A 15996-nucleotide genomic window follows, 5' to 3' on the forward strand; every position below is an offset into this window, starting at 1 on the left:
GATGCATCCATTAGGACCCATATTTGAGCTTAAATACCAATTTGATGCCAACTAATGACTGCTTTGATGATGGCAGCACCAGATGCAACGTTTTGTTTTGAATGAGAGAGCTTCGTACTCAATTTGCATGGCCTTCCTCTGGTTATCATTACTTAAAGGTGTTGCAACACTGTGAAGCTATGTTGTGTCAAGACTGTTAGCAACCTCTGCAGTACTACCAGTAAATGGCAACCTTGGTTTGAAGATTCCAATCTTCCCTATAGTTATCATAGGATGAACATTCATTTGAATTGATCCACCTGCGGGTGTCAATTTTAGGTGTTGATTGATTTGATTCAGCACTTTGGAAATTTGGTGCGACAATTATTCTGTCTGATTGTCCTGGTGAATCTAAAGTGGAGCTTCCAAGATTTGATGATACTGTTGGAAAATGTTGGAAAAGTTTGTTGATAATCCATACAAGGAGATGTTGAACATATTTTTAGATCCGAAACATATTTCCGGATAAGGAAATGCGGGATTTTTATTATAATTTTAATGATATCAATTTGGCAGGATGAACCCTATTATTTCAAGTCCAATCCAAATCCATTACATTACTTGCAACCAAGACCATGCGGAGCATGACTTCAGGAAAGAGAAACATAGCTGACATGTAATTTATTCCGTGCATAGTACATGCCTACGGTGGTTGTACCTCTCTACCACCACCTAGTAAACTAAAAGGCGGCGCAACGCCTTGGACACGCCCCGGTAAATTGCATCGGAAACGGACACCACAGACACCTTCAACTTGGACTTGATCACATTGGACATAATGCTATCACTGTAACCATTCTGAACATCGCGGTATCTATCCCACAGCATCACTCCCCCGTAGTTGGAGGCTTCCTTTGCGTGCGGAAGCACCTCGTCGTTGAGGACCTCCGGCGGAATGTAACCGTCGCCGGCGCTGGGCGCTGCTGGCACTCCCACGAAGAGCGAGTTGTTGGAGGCGACCGAGTCGACCCACTTGTCCCAGGACTCCAAGAGGGCGCTGGTGCCATCGGTGTAAGAGCAACTAGGGTTGTCGTAGAACTGAACGAAGATGTAGTCGAAGAGGTTGGTGGCTATGGCTTTGCCGAGATAGGGGATTGGGTCTGTTGGGCACTGAGGAGCTGCGGACAAGTAAAAGTAACGCCCCGTCGTTTGTCGTAACAAATCGAGTTCCCTTGCCAGATCGTCCCAGTAATCCTCCGACGTTTCAACGTGGAAGTCGACGCCGTCCAGCATGACGCTTCCCAGTGGACCGAATTCGCCGCTGAGGAAGTTGATGAAGAGGTAGTTGGCCACGTCCTTTGCGTCCTCCGCCGAGCTCAGCCAGTACCCTCCGGTGGGTCCTCCGATTGAAAGGAGCACCTTGATGCCTTTCGCCTGTAACCAATACACAACCCCATTAAAAGAAGCACTCTGATGGTTCACACATGATTTGATCGAGACCGAGGAAGTAAAATTTTCAGAAAAACTAATGGATCTTCTTGGGATCCGAATCTACCTGGCAATAGTTTATTTGGGGCTGTAGAAGGCCGCAACTTCTCCCGGAACTATCGCCGCAGTGACCGGCGAAGTTCAAAGTTGGCGTTCTCCCTGCACCGAACTGGTGGAGGAACGCGAGGAGCACAATGGCGTACTTTCCACTGTCACATGTAGCTATCAAATTGCCTTCTCGAGCGTCTTGGCCCCAGTACACAGCAATGCCACCATTTTCAGCGCGTGAAGAAGAGAACGTGAAAAGGGATAAGAGAAGTATGATCAAAGCTAGTCTTTGAGGTGCCATTGCTATCTGTTATGGCTTTCTTGTTTGAGTGTAGGAGAAACAGAAACCAGCCTATTTAAGGAGGTAAAATCATCTTCAAACAAAAAGAAAAATATTTTTTCTATTACTTGACAATTTTCTTTTATTATCTTAAGTATTATTTTTTAATTGATTTTCATTTTTTCATTTCTTTTTTTTTAATATTCCAAAATCATTTAAGAAACAACGTTTCATAATATAAAAAATGTTGTAAAAATTTAATAATTAAAATATCATTTAAAAAAAAAAATGGTATCAATGTTGAAAATGTAAAGAGGACTATTATTTGACAGCTCCTTTAAACTTCTAATACATTCAAATATGTATATTTTTTTAAACTACTTCTATTTTATTTAATTTTCCTTTTATCATTCTTATATTTAAATATATTTTTTATTATTTTTAATTATGTTTTATGTATTATTATCTATTTTCAATCTTACAAAATACTATTAAGTATTTCATTACTTTTACCATTAATGAGGTATATTTTTAAACTTTCTATACACTTTAAATGATATAAAAACAGGCAGAGAGACAGAAGAACAGAGCATTAAATTATAAATATCAACACTTTTCACAAATTTTGCGAACTTGCGTTTAATGAGGTCATTACATACGTAAGTCTTTATACTGTGTTAAAACATAGATTCAAATTGTAAATTTTGATATTGGTATAGATTACATTAAGATTTTGAATAAGTTATCAAGTTTTATTAATCAAACCATACAACAAATTATTTCAAATAAATTATTTTTAACAATTCAAGTATTATTTATAACAATTATTTTTAACTAAAAATGTAAATAATATTGTTTGGAATACAACCATTTTTATTAAATACAAATATATTGTTTAAAATTCATTAACTTTTGGCTAAATTTTTGATGAAGAAAGAAAGTAATATGAAAAATCACAAAATTTGATTTACTAAGTAGAAAAAACATGTCTTTTGTCAAATATAAGGTTTCAACATTCCATTTGTTTGCACAAAAATACAATGTTCATGTGAAGTTTAAGATATTGAAAGCTTTGAGCAACAAATTAAAAGTATTTTGACAACTCTTGATCACTTCATTAATTTTTTTTTTTAAATTCAAAGATTTTTTTAAATGGAAAGAGTTATTACAAATCATTTTTTAAATCAGTACAGTAAAGGCTTTTGCCTTCGGTTATTTTCAATATTTTGTTTTAGGCATATTGGGACGAGGCAAAAAGGGATAGTTTTTGACCTCGAGTGTCAATTGAACTCAAAACACCCCCTTTCTGCCTCGGTTCTAGATAACCCAAGGCCATTTGGGAACTTTTTTGCCCTGGTTGTGGTCGAACTGAAGTCATATAGTAAAAAAAAATTAATTAAATTAAAAATTCGAAGACCTTTTGGCCTCTGTTGTAGTCTGAACCGAGGCCATAGAAACCTTTTTTGCCTCGGTTATGGTAAGAACTGAGGCCTAATGCACAATTTTTTTAAATACTTTTTCAGTTTTATGAATATTCTCACATTTAAACCTGCATATTTTTTTCAGAAACCAGCACAGACCTGAACAAAATATTTTATGAAACATCCACAATTCAAATACATTTAAAAGACAATTAAAAATCGTCCACAATTCAAATACTATCCTAATTAATATTATTGTACATCTAAATTATAAATTTTGCACATGCTATCCTACCAAACTTTATGGATTTCGCGGGAAATGAGGTAGGACTCTTGAATGTCTGCAAAATAAGACATTAACTTAAGTTAGTATATAGAATGACAATATTGCAAAGTATTCATTTTAATTCAAATATATATTACAATTTCCCAATTAGTTGTAATACGAGCACACACAATAATTGTCATCCATTGCATTATATAGTAACCACATTCATATGAGTCAGTTTGTCTATTACACTACATTATATCAATAACATTACAATTAATTAAGGAAGAAAATCAAATCAAACAATTATAAATATATGGATTGAAATATCAAACCTGGAGGGAACACCATGCAAGACATTTTGCCTTAGCCGTTGATCTCCCTAACAACATGTTATGTCCAACAATTGAACTATGATAATATGCAATCATTAGGACATGCATGTATCCTTTTATACTACATACCCATCAGACAAAGAATTTTCTTGGCATCATAGTTTCAAGTGGGTAGAGTATTTCCATCGAGAAACATTTCATTCAAGAGCACGAGCAATTTTGTGAAACTTTTATCTGTCCAACCATTGGTCGCTTTCAAATTCATAAGTCTTAAAATTGCTGACAATCGCATGAACTTAGTTGAACTGACATACAACAAAGTTTTCACATTAGCAGACATGGTCTCATACACATGTGCTTGTGCAAAAGCTTCTACGCCAACATCTTATATCATGTCTCCATATTGTCTTCTTTCACTCGCTCTTCCCGTCGCTCTTCCATGGTGGAATCGACAACATGTTCAGTTCGGGAAACAGTTGGAAAGTCTATTAATTCGCCATGCCATGTCCATATTGTATAACTTCTAAGGAAACCATCACAAATAAGATGTTCCCTAACTTGAGTTGCATTCAACTTTCTCCCATTCAAACAGTTGACACAAGGACATCTAAACTTCACCTCATCATCACTTATACCCTCATAATGTTGCGCAAATTGTATAAATTCTTCTACTTTATTCTCATATTCAGCACTGATGCGTGGTAAATTAATCCAATTTTGATCTATACATATATGTATTGAAATTACATGAACAATTTCAGTAATATTTGAATCAATGCTCACGTTGTTTGTGTAATCAAGGTGTGACCCTATCCCATTCAAGAAGATTCACTTTCTTTATTTTATTGGTACATATTAGTTTTAAAATACATATCTTAAATCTCACGAAATTTTCCCAGCATTTTGCATTGGTCTTCAGGATACACGAAATGAAAGTGATTATCAACCACAATCAAATATGCGCCGAAGATCAATACAAAATACAATTGACAAATATTCATGAATTTTAAGATATGTATTTTAAAAAATATATGCACAAATAAAGTACTATAGAAAGTGATTAATCTTCTTAAACTATCCAATCGGACAATTCAAGATTCAATACATTTAAATTATTAGTATTGTATCCCCTTATATTAATTTAAAAAAATGTAGCTTTTTCAAAATGAAAACTCGGGGACAATACATAATTTTCGTATTGAATCTCAAATGGAAAACTAAGGCTAACTCACACTGTAAGAAAATCAAACAACATATTTAAACAAATAATTAACCACAAATATAAATAAATTTAGAATGGAACTTGGGAGCGTGAAAGTTGAATAACAATTGAGAACCGAAATCAAAAAGGATGCACAATTTGAGAACTCAAAATTCCACAATGCAAAAGTACCAAATGATAAAAAATGAAACCACAAATCTCAAACTACTACAATTCATAATAGAAAGAAAAATCAAAGCAACATAAACGAACCAAAACAACAAAAAAAAAACCAAAATGTGAAGCGAAACCTATTTTTTGAACTCACCCGCAGCGGGAGGCGTTGAGCAATTGACGAACCTAGACGGCGCGACAGAGGTGACGACACGCGACTATTGGCAGCAGAAGCTGGTCGGCGACGAGGCGGAACGTGGTGGTGGCAGAGCAGCAAGGGAGGAGCTTTGGTTATTTTGTAACCAAGGCCTAAAACCTCTTACTACACCGATTTTTCGTAGACTCGAAACAATAGAGTTCGACGAAATTTTAAAAATATCACTGCCTCCTAATGGCTTCGGTTCCGCTATAACCGAAGTCTATAAGACGAAGTAAAATGTCAAATTATAAGCTTTGAGCAATAATTTAAAAGTATTTTGACAACTCTTGATCACTTTATTATTTTTTTTAACTTGGAAGATTTCTTTAAATGAAAAGAGTTATTACAAACCATTTTTCAGACCGTATAATTTGCTCTATTTTTTTATAATAAATAAAATACTAATTTTCAAGGATGGATCTTAGTATCAGTGTTAGTATTGGTGTAGGGGGCAATGGACCCCTAAATTTTAACAAAAATTTAAAATTAGTAGTGTATATATATATATATATATATATATATATATATATATATATATATATATATATATATATATATATATATATATATATATATATATATATATATATATATATATATATATATATATATATATATATATATATATATAATATTACTGAAAATTAAATTAGGTAGATTTTTTCTTTATAAAATATAACATTTAATGTTAATGAATAATAAAACATAAAATTAAATATAATAAAAAGTAAAAAAATTTATTGAGATATCTTTTATGTTTTTTTTCCTTTTTTTTGTTCTCATATTCTCACCTTCACATGTTTTCTTTTGTTTATGAAGAAAAGATAGGAAGTTAGATACAAACTCATACTTCCTCTTGTTTATGAAATTCATGCTTCTTTTTGTTTATGAAAAAAAAAAGGAACAGGAAGCTAGACACAAACTCATACTTTCTATTCTTATTTATCAAATAAATATTCTTCCAATATTGAAAATAAGAAGTAACTATGCTTCCTTTTGTTTAGGAAGAAAAATAGGAAGTTAGACCCAAACTCATGTTTTCTATTATTATTTCTCATATATATTTTTTCATTATTGAAAATATAAAGTAATTCTCTTTTGTTTCACTTCATCATAAAATATTAGTTTAATAAATAGTATTTTATCTCAATTTTTTTTGTATATTTATTATTTTATAAATACAAAACATTATATATATATATATATATCAAATTTTTTCGTAGAAGTTTTTTTAATTGTCAGTTAATTATCATATATTTTTCTTTAAAATAATTAAATTTCTCAATTTTGTATTACATCTTGATAAATTATTTTTATTCTTAAACTTTCTTTTAAATAATTATTTTTATTCTTAAATTTTCTTTTAAATAGTATATAGATAAATAATAAAAATATGGATTCATTTATTGAGACATTTATCACAACTAAAACACGAAATAAAAGAGATATATTATTATTTTGGCCTCTCCAAAATTTATAGTCAAGGTCTGCCACTGCTAATTTTAGATGTTATTTTACTTTAAAAAATATTTTGATTTTAAAATTTTTATTTGACTTATTTCTTTAAAATTTAGACTTATTTGATTTCTTTATTAATAATAGTATGATATGTTGGATATAATTTTGTAACATTCATATGATAGTAATACTACTCAATGAAACTTTACATAGTTGATAAGCTATAAATAATTATAGAGACACATAACAATTCTATTATCCAAAATAATTATATTAGCATATATCAGGTTTTACACCAACCTATAATTTTTATGAACTAAAAGTTGACCTAATAACTACAATCACTTTGAAAAGATAGAAACTAAACCTAACCCTGACAATCCTATACATACACCCACGGGCAGACCATAGCATTAATAGGGGGAGCCAGCTCCCCCAAAGATTTTTTTATTATTTTATTTTCTATATATTTTAAAAAATAAATATTATATATATTAATACTTTATTTATATTAATTTAGTTTGAAAAAGCTTTTTCAAAATTTAAAAACCAGGTTTTTCATTTCTATTATAATTTCTTATACTTCTTTATTTTGTTTATCTCTCTTTCGTGCCCACATCTCTTTCTCTCCTCCTATTTTCATATCAATTTTCACCGTCAATTCTTTATTATTTTTAAAATCAAATTGCACCACGACAAAATTGAGGAGTTAACGAACATTTTGGACCGAATAATTTCTTCTTTTGAGTAAGTTCATTTTTTACCTTTTTTTTTTCTGAAGCAATGTTTTCTTCTTGTATATGGTTTTTGTACGCTCTAAGCATATCTCTATCTGTTAGAGATCATAAAATCATGCTCTAATTATTGATCAAACTCTTCTTTGTGTAGATAGAGCTATTTTAGGCTTTAAAGTTGTGTAAGGGAAGATAAAGATTAGGAATATACTCTAAGGTAAGGAAAGCTAATTATTTAGAAGTTATTAGTTTTCTTAAAATATTGAGTCTTGGTTTTAAGATTTAATTTGGAGTATTCATAATTTTATCCTTTTCTAAATAGGTGAGAGGTGACAAATTTATATTAGAAAAATTATGGTAAAGAGTAAAAGAATTGATTCTTTTTTCAAGAGGAAGACTTGTGATGAAGATGAAAAAAAATGCATCTATGTTATCTAAACTTGAGAAACTTCATGAAAATCCAAAAATTGAAGAAAATGAAAAACAACTCTCTAAGGTTCCTAAAGTTACATATATTGAATTTGAAAATGCTTTAGAATGTGATATGGGGAAGCATCTTCAAATTTGGCAATACTTACAAATAAAATTGATGAGGTACGAAGGGCTTATCTAAGAATGGGGTCCATATCAATTGCATATAGAAAATTATCTGTTGTCTGCTAAAGATGATCATCTAAGAAGATTTAAGTACACATGGTTTAGCTTATTTCCTTCATAATTAGAGTATTTGCCATTAAAAGATGTTGCATATTGCTTATCGTGCTATCTTTTTAATAAAAAAACCAAGCAGACGAACTAACTCAGATGTTTTCATTGTTACATTAATTGAGTTGATTTTCATATAATTCTAATTGGCAATGACTTGATTGTCATTAACATGTTTTAACTTTTTGAGTCTTTTTTATAGGTTTTAAAAGTTGGAGGAAAGTTAACAATGGAAAAATTTGTGCTTTCCTTAAACATAGGGAAGGATCCTTGTTCACCCAACAATATTGTAGTGTTTGCTTGTCAAGACTTGTTAAATCAAAATTGCCACATTAGGAATGTTTTGGAAGTGCAAAGCTTAGATCAAATTATGAAGAATCAGTTATGTCTCAAGACTTCAATTGACACGGTTCGTTTTTTATCACTTCAAGATTGTGCTTTTAGAGGTCATGATGAAACTACTGAATCGAGAAACCAAGGTAATTTTCTTGAGATAAAACTCATAGCATCATACAATGATGAAGTTGCAAAAGTTGTGTTGGAAAACGCTCCATAGAATTCCAAATATACTTCACATAAAATGCAAAAGGAGTTATTGAATATTCTTTCTAGTAAAGTGAAAATCATATTCGTGAGAAAATTAGGGATTCCAAGTTTTGTATAGTTGTCGATGAAGCTCGTGATGAATAAAAAAAAGAAAATGGCTTTTGTTTTGAGATTTGTTGATAAAAATTGTTTTATTCAAAAGAAATTTTTTGATATCGTGCATTTTAAAGACACTGCAACATTAACTTTGAAGAATGAATTGTGTTGTACTATCTCGACATAATCTTAATGTTTTTAATATCCCTGGTCAAGGGTATGATGGTGCTGGCAATATGAGAGGAGAATGGAATGGATTACAAGCATTATTCTTGACTGATTGTCCTTATGCATATTATGTTCATTATTTTGCTCATTAGTTACAACTTGCCTTGGTTGCTGCATCAAGAGAAGTTATTTCAATTCATCAACTATTTTCAAAATTGACTTTTATTGTCAGTATTGTTTGCTCTTCTAGTAAACATCATTATCAGTTACAGGTTGCCAAGTTAGATGAAATTGCATATTTGTTAGAAATTGATGAGCTTGAAAATGGTAAAGGGGCAAATCAAATTGACACTTTAAAGCAAGCTGGGGATACCCGTTGGAGTTCCCATTTCTCTTCTATTTGTAGCTTGATCAATATAAATGATGCAACTTGTTCAGTTTTAGAAATAATTACTATTGATGGATCTACTTATTCACAAAGTGGTGATGTTGATAATGCTTACAAAAGCTTGACCTCATTTGAGTTTATATTGATCTTCTATTTAATGAGAGAAATTAGGGGGATAACAGATTTTCTTTGTCAAGCATTACAACAACAATATCAAGATATAGTTAATGTTATGCATCTAGTTTGTTTTACCAAAGGACTTATTCAAAACTTGAGAGAAATTGGTTGGGATAAGTTATTAAAAAATGTGACTTCTTTTTATGAAAAACATGACATTGAGGTGCCTCATTTTGGGGCTTCTTATATAGCAAGGCAAGGATGCTCTTGTCACCAAAAAGATCATATTACAGTGGAGTATTATTTGAGAGTTGAAATATTCTTTGTTACCATTATAAGAAATTACAAGAGTTAAATTGTAGATTTAATGACCAAACAATGGAGTTATTAATTATAAGCTTTGCTTTGGATCCTAAGGATGCTTATAAATCTTTTAATATTGATAAAATTTGCATTCTTGTAGACAAATATTATTCCACGGATTTCAATGAGCAAGAGAAGATTAATTTGAATTTTCAACTTCAACATTTCATTATTGATGCTTGTCAAGATTTAAATTTGAAGAATTTATCAACAATGCAAGAGTTATGTACATGTTTGGCAATAACAAAAATGTCTGAAGTTTACTACTTGATTAATAAATTACTTCGTCTTATCATGACTCTTCCCGTTTCTATAGTTATAATTGAAAGATCTTTTTTTGCAATGAAAATAATCAAGAATAGGTTGAGAAATAAGATGGAGGCTGAATTTTTAGCGAGCATTATGATAATCTATATTGAAAGGGATATTGCAACTAGCTTTAATGTGATTCAATTATTGAAGATTTTAAGTCATTGAAAGAGCATAGAGAAGCACTCTGACTAAAGGTAGCTCTTGCGTTTTTTTAACATATTATTGTTGATGATAAACTTTATGTTACTATTTCATATATATTATTGTCATATTTTTTGGATTCTATTGTCATGAATGCTTGTTTTAAATAGAGAAAATGATGTGAGGAAATGATTTTTTTTAATTAGAAAAAATAATTTATATATAACAAATATAATTTGCCCCCCCCCCCCCTAAAAGTTTTGTTCAAGTTTCACCACTGCATACAGTTGCATCAACATCTTTCTCTTGAGGTAAACCCACACATATTTCCTCATCTACTAATGCAAGTAAATGTGATCATGCAAAAGAAAAACAACAAATACAAGAAGCACCAGTACAAGAGAGGGTAAGCTAGTCTATAAAAGAAGTAAGCATATAACAAGTAAATTGATTTCATCATAAAGTAATGTATTTCAAACATTCATAGAAAAACAAACATACAATTATAAACCCTCTAGACTCAATTTTTGAATCTAGGCATTGATATATGATTCTTATTGGTTTTTGGACTTATGGTAATAAAAGAATAATGCTCGACTTGAGTTGCTCTACTTGAGCTGATACACACAAGGTTAGCCTTTTAACTGTCATAAGAACCCTATGATCATTCTTAATGACATGACATTATGCCCCTCTCATCATATAACGCATTCTACTCTACATGAGTCTTGAATAGGTGTTAGAGTATCTAGATAAACCTCTGGTATTAACTCCTTACATCAATGCATACACTAAAGGAACACCACCATAGAATTTCCCTACAAGATTCATGGAATTACACCAAACTTATACATTCAACCACAAACATGATTCCACATCAAATTCCAAAAACCAAATAATCATCCATATTTGTATTTATCCATACTAAGTAATATCATGTTTGTGATCAATTACAATTATCATATATTTCCATACATTCTCATATCTATTACAAGCCCATCATAATCACAGTTTCATACATCATTATACACAAGCATATTTATCAATTAATCCATCAACAATTTTATAAATAACCATATACCTTCTTTTATTCTAAGTCAAACCAAAACAACAAATAAGTGTTTTTCCTTAAAAGGGAAATAAAAAATAAGACAAACATAAGAGACTAAATTTTCTACCTATAGACCTCTAGATCTAACCGTTCAAAGCAACAATTCATTTGTTTAGGAGCTACTGTCAAAATTTTAGCTCAATCTAATGGTGAATGAAGCAAGAATCCCATGTTTGAAAAGATGACGCAGAAAAAAAAAAGAAATGGGTGGCGCCTAGGGCTGGAAAAGTGGCGGTGACTGCCCCTAAGTCAGTGGCCACTCTCTAAATGGCTCAGCAACACTGCAACAACATCTAGCGGTATAAGAAAACTCATACTTCACATTTTGAGTTTGATTTCTGTAATTCAATTAAGCCAATTATAGTGTTTAAACATTTCAATGATCATAAGTTTTATGTTCCTTAGCTCAACCAGAGCCATATTACCCCATTCAATTTTCACAAACTCAATACACACTAACCATGATTCTACATAGATTCATAAATAATACACAATTAACTCATCCATTTAACATCTTAAACACCCAATATAACATATTTCACATTCAACCTAATTTAAGTGGAAACCAACCCTTCAAGTAAACTAAGCATGAAAATTCCACAATTTAGAATACAACTCATCACCCATTTTAACATGTCAAAACGAAATTCAACACATGAAATTATAGTTAAAGCCTCCCTCACCTAACAGAATTGCCCAAACATGCTAAAAGTCCCAATTGGCTCCAAACTCTCGAAAGTTCTACCTCAACCTATCGACATTAGAAGGACGATAGAACCGAACCAACAAAACACTGGTTTAGAAAAGAATGAAATTAAAGATGTTAGAAGCACATGCAAACCCAGGGAGACCGCTTACATTGCCCAAACCAAAATGGTTGTCAAAGGGAGGTGAAATTTCAACTTATTCAAAATGAAATTTCATTTGATTAGACTCAAAGAGGGTTCCGCGACGATTGCAACTCCGACTTCTAATCATGAAAGGAATGAATTTTGAGTGAGAAAGGTAGAGAAAAAACTTGAGGAGAAGAGGAGAAAGGAGTTTTTGGAAAAGATGCTCTACACTATTCTTTTACATGAGCTTTTTAAAGGTTTTTGCTTTTTCTAAAAAAAGGTTTTACAAATTTAACCTTTTGAATAGTTTTTTTTCTTCAAATAAAATTGTGGAAAAATTTTAAGTTTTAAAACGTAGTAATTTATGTTGATATCTCCTGGATCTTTCTCAAGCATGTTTTAAAGATAATATTATAACAAAATTTCAAAATTCTCAAACGAATAATATTATAATCGATTTTAACAATGTTATTTCAAATTTGAAGTTAAAACAATTCTTTCATTTTAAAAATAAAAAAATGATTTAAAAGATGAAAATTAATTCCTTTTAGTTTAAGACACTTGTTTTAATACTATCAATATTTTAAATTACTTAAGAATCAAAATAAATGACAATTTAAAAGACAATATATATATATATATATATATATATATATATATATATATATATATTTCTTACTTAACTTTTCAAGATATTCTTAAAGTAAAACCATAGTAAAACTATAGATTTCAAAATGAAAAATACTTCAAAATACAATAACTAATTTTAACAATGTTATTTTAATAATTTTGAAATCAAACATACCTCAGTGATAATACTATCTTACATAATAATATTATTTTACACAATTAGGAACTAAAAAAAACATATCTTTATGTCCAAAAATAAGAAATATTTAATTCTGAATATGTTTTTAATTAAAAATTATTTATCAAACATATTCTCTGAATTTAATATATGTTTAAAATGACTTTTTTCTTAGTTGTTTTTTTATTTATTAAATTTTACGTTGGATTAGATTACACATTAATTGCTAACTTGGGTAACTAAGATTTTTTTTTCTTAAGGCTTGTGTAATTATCTAGCTATACAACTCTCACATATAATTAATCTGTGTTTCAAGAAAAGATATTCCTATTTTCATTCGGTTTTGATATTTTAGTTATAATATTACTTTTTTTTTCAATCAATTTGGTCCATTTTTACTAACATCATTTAAATCATTAACGATCATGAATAATAATTGTCATGTCACTTCGTGTTTTTTTTTACCATTTTTTAAAATTTAAAAAAAAAGTCCACATGTCAATCTAGTAGTATGCCACATGTCAGAGTCAATGTTTTATATTCAATTTGGTTCTTATATTTATTATTATTTTTTTTAATTTAGTCCCAATTTTTTGTTTAAATAGAGTAATTTTGTCCTCTCCAACTTGAGATCAAATTTAATTTTTATATAAATTTTATAATGAAGTTTTTATTAAAATTCACACTTTTATTAAATATTTTGGTTTGGGGTTACAATTAGTTTAAAATTAGATGAGGACTAATTTTAAAATTTTTAGATCTATAATGTTAGTTGTCATCTTTAAATTTTTTGTTCTAATTTTAAACTAATCGTAACCTTAAATAAAAAATATATAATAAAAATTTGAATTTTAATAAAAATATTATTAGAAATTTTATATAAAAATTAGATTTGGTATCCATTTCGAGAGGGGTAAAATTGTTCAATTTTAAACAAAATTGAGACTAAATTGAATAAAAATAACGAATATAGAGACCAAATTAAATATAAAATATTGACTATGACACGTGATACACTTATGGATTGACAAGTGGACATTTTTAAAAATTTTAAAAAAAAATCACGAAGTAATACGTGACTGTGATTATTCATTATTATTAATTATTTAAACGATATTAAAAGAAACGAAATTGAATAAAATCGATGAAAATTAGAATCTGATTAAAAAATAATAATATTAAAACTAAAATGATAAAACTGAATAAATAAGAACAGACGTGTATTTTAACCTAAAATAAATATTTATTTTCATAACATTAATACATACTTTATATACATGAAATAGTAATGAAAACACATTATCAAAGACATCTAATAAATCGTATAATGTTATTATTGGGACCACACTTGAAATATAATTGCCGTCTTGCTTTTATGGCCTCTCCAGTGCACGTGATCATTTTATGATACTGTTGTGTGTTTTATAGTAGGTTTGATTAAAGAAGACAGAAAAGATATACTTTTTAAATTCGTGATACTTTTTTATGATATCTGTTCTACCAAGAAATGGCAGGTCCGGTGCTGGAAGAGGATAATAAAAATATAAAAAGATTAATTTAATTTGATATTTTAATAGGAAAGTAATAGAAAAAGATCAAACTAAAAAAAAGGTGAGTTTCATTGTTATATTTTTTTCCTCTCTTGTTATTTATCTGTAGTTTTGGATTTTTCTTTCTTTTTTATCTATTTTTTAATTTTTGTTTGATTAAACATATTTAATTTTTTTATTTGGTTTATTTCATTTTTATCCAATGTATCTTTTTTCTTGTTTGAGTTTGGGCTACACATTTTTAGAATGCATTATTTTATTAGGAAAACAATCACGTTTGAATTAATTAAAATTATTGTAAGTTATTTTATGAAGATAGAGAAAAACAAAAACCAAAAGTGGTTGAATTGTGTCTTACTTTTTTTAATTTTTTTTTTGTAAATATATGTCTTTTGATGATTTATACTTAAACAATAGTTTTGTATTGTAAGTAATGGGTAAATAACTTTTGCATCTAATGAAGTACAAAAGATGCAATTTTACAACATAGTTTATTTACTTGCTTAAAAATATTTTACACAAGTATAATCGTAAACTACTATTCTTCTCAAGTTAGTGCAAACAGAAATAGAATAAAATGTAAAGTGATAAAGGAGAGAGAAAGATATACAAGGTATTTTTATATTGGTTTATCTAACCATATATAATACATCTAATTTCAATAAGCAGATTGAGTGTGATTAACCATTCTAATGTACTGTGAAATTCAAAGTCAGTATTCTTTAACCTCATACCTACTTTGACTGGTCTATTGAATATTGTTTGAACTCAGTAATAACTCTTGAATAATCCTTTTAGTATTCTTTATATATAAATCATTGATAGATCTTATTTTCTTCTATTTTTTTTCTAGACTAATTATATCTTTTAGAGGTTTTTAGTGTTCTTATTTTCTAATTTTAGTACATATTCATATTTTCTTTATTAAATAGTTGTTTTGATAAATTTGTACTACTTCTCGTGTTTTAAATAAAAATTATATTTTCTTTTCTAAATTGGTAATATTTTACCTTGTATGAAATAAAAATGAAAGGAGTTGAGAAATGCAAGTTTTCTTATCGAATTTGGTCAAGTAATTTTTGAGGTGGACCAACTAGATTGATGACGTGTACTTATGCACCAAATCATTACTAGAGGAGAAGTCCACTTATAAAGATTCTGATGCTCAAGTCAATAAAAGATTTATATAAGTATGAGATTCCTATAATTCCTATGGTGGTATATATTCATAAGCTTCCTAGGCCATGAGTAAATAAATATATTTAACAAATTT

At 29.3% G+C, this 15996-nt stretch overlaps 1 protein-coding gene across 1 annotated transcript; it reads right to left on the minus strand.

Annotated features, from left to right (window-relative positions):
• Window positions 1-478: 478 nt before the first annotated feature.
• LOC114170478 (acidic endochitinase) lies at window positions 479-1857 on the minus strand. The gene is made up of 2 exons (XM_028055965.2): window positions 1535-1857; window positions 479-1413 (listed from the first exon to the last, which is right to left on the minus strand). Exons 1-2 carry the CDS (start codon window positions 1814-1816, stop codon window positions 712-714), a joined length of 984 nt encoding a protein of 327 aa, XP_027911766.1. The 5' UTR covers window positions 1817-1857; the 3' UTR covers window positions 479-711.
• Between the last annotated feature and the right edge of the window lie 14139 nt (window positions 1858-15996).

The sequence above is a fragment of the Vigna unguiculata genome, chromosome 11, assembly GCF_037176805.1.
Source record: "Vigna unguiculata cultivar grain cowpea cultivar isolate G323 ecotype 2 chromosome 11, ASM3717680v1, whole genome shotgun sequence".
Taxonomy (NCBI): Eukaryota; Viridiplantae; Streptophyta; class Magnoliopsida; order Fabales; family Fabaceae; genus Vigna; species Vigna unguiculata.

Excerpts from the sequence above, each read along its gene's own strand:
- LOC114170478 (XM_028055965.2), bottom strand. The coding sequence starts at position 1,816 with ATGGCACCTCAAAGACTAGCTTTGATCATACTTCTCTTATCCCTTTTC. Across the intron at positions 1,414-1,534 it reads CCCAAATAAACTATTGCCAG|GCGAAAGGCATCAAGGTGCT; the intron begins GTAGATTCGGAT and ends TATTGGTTACAG.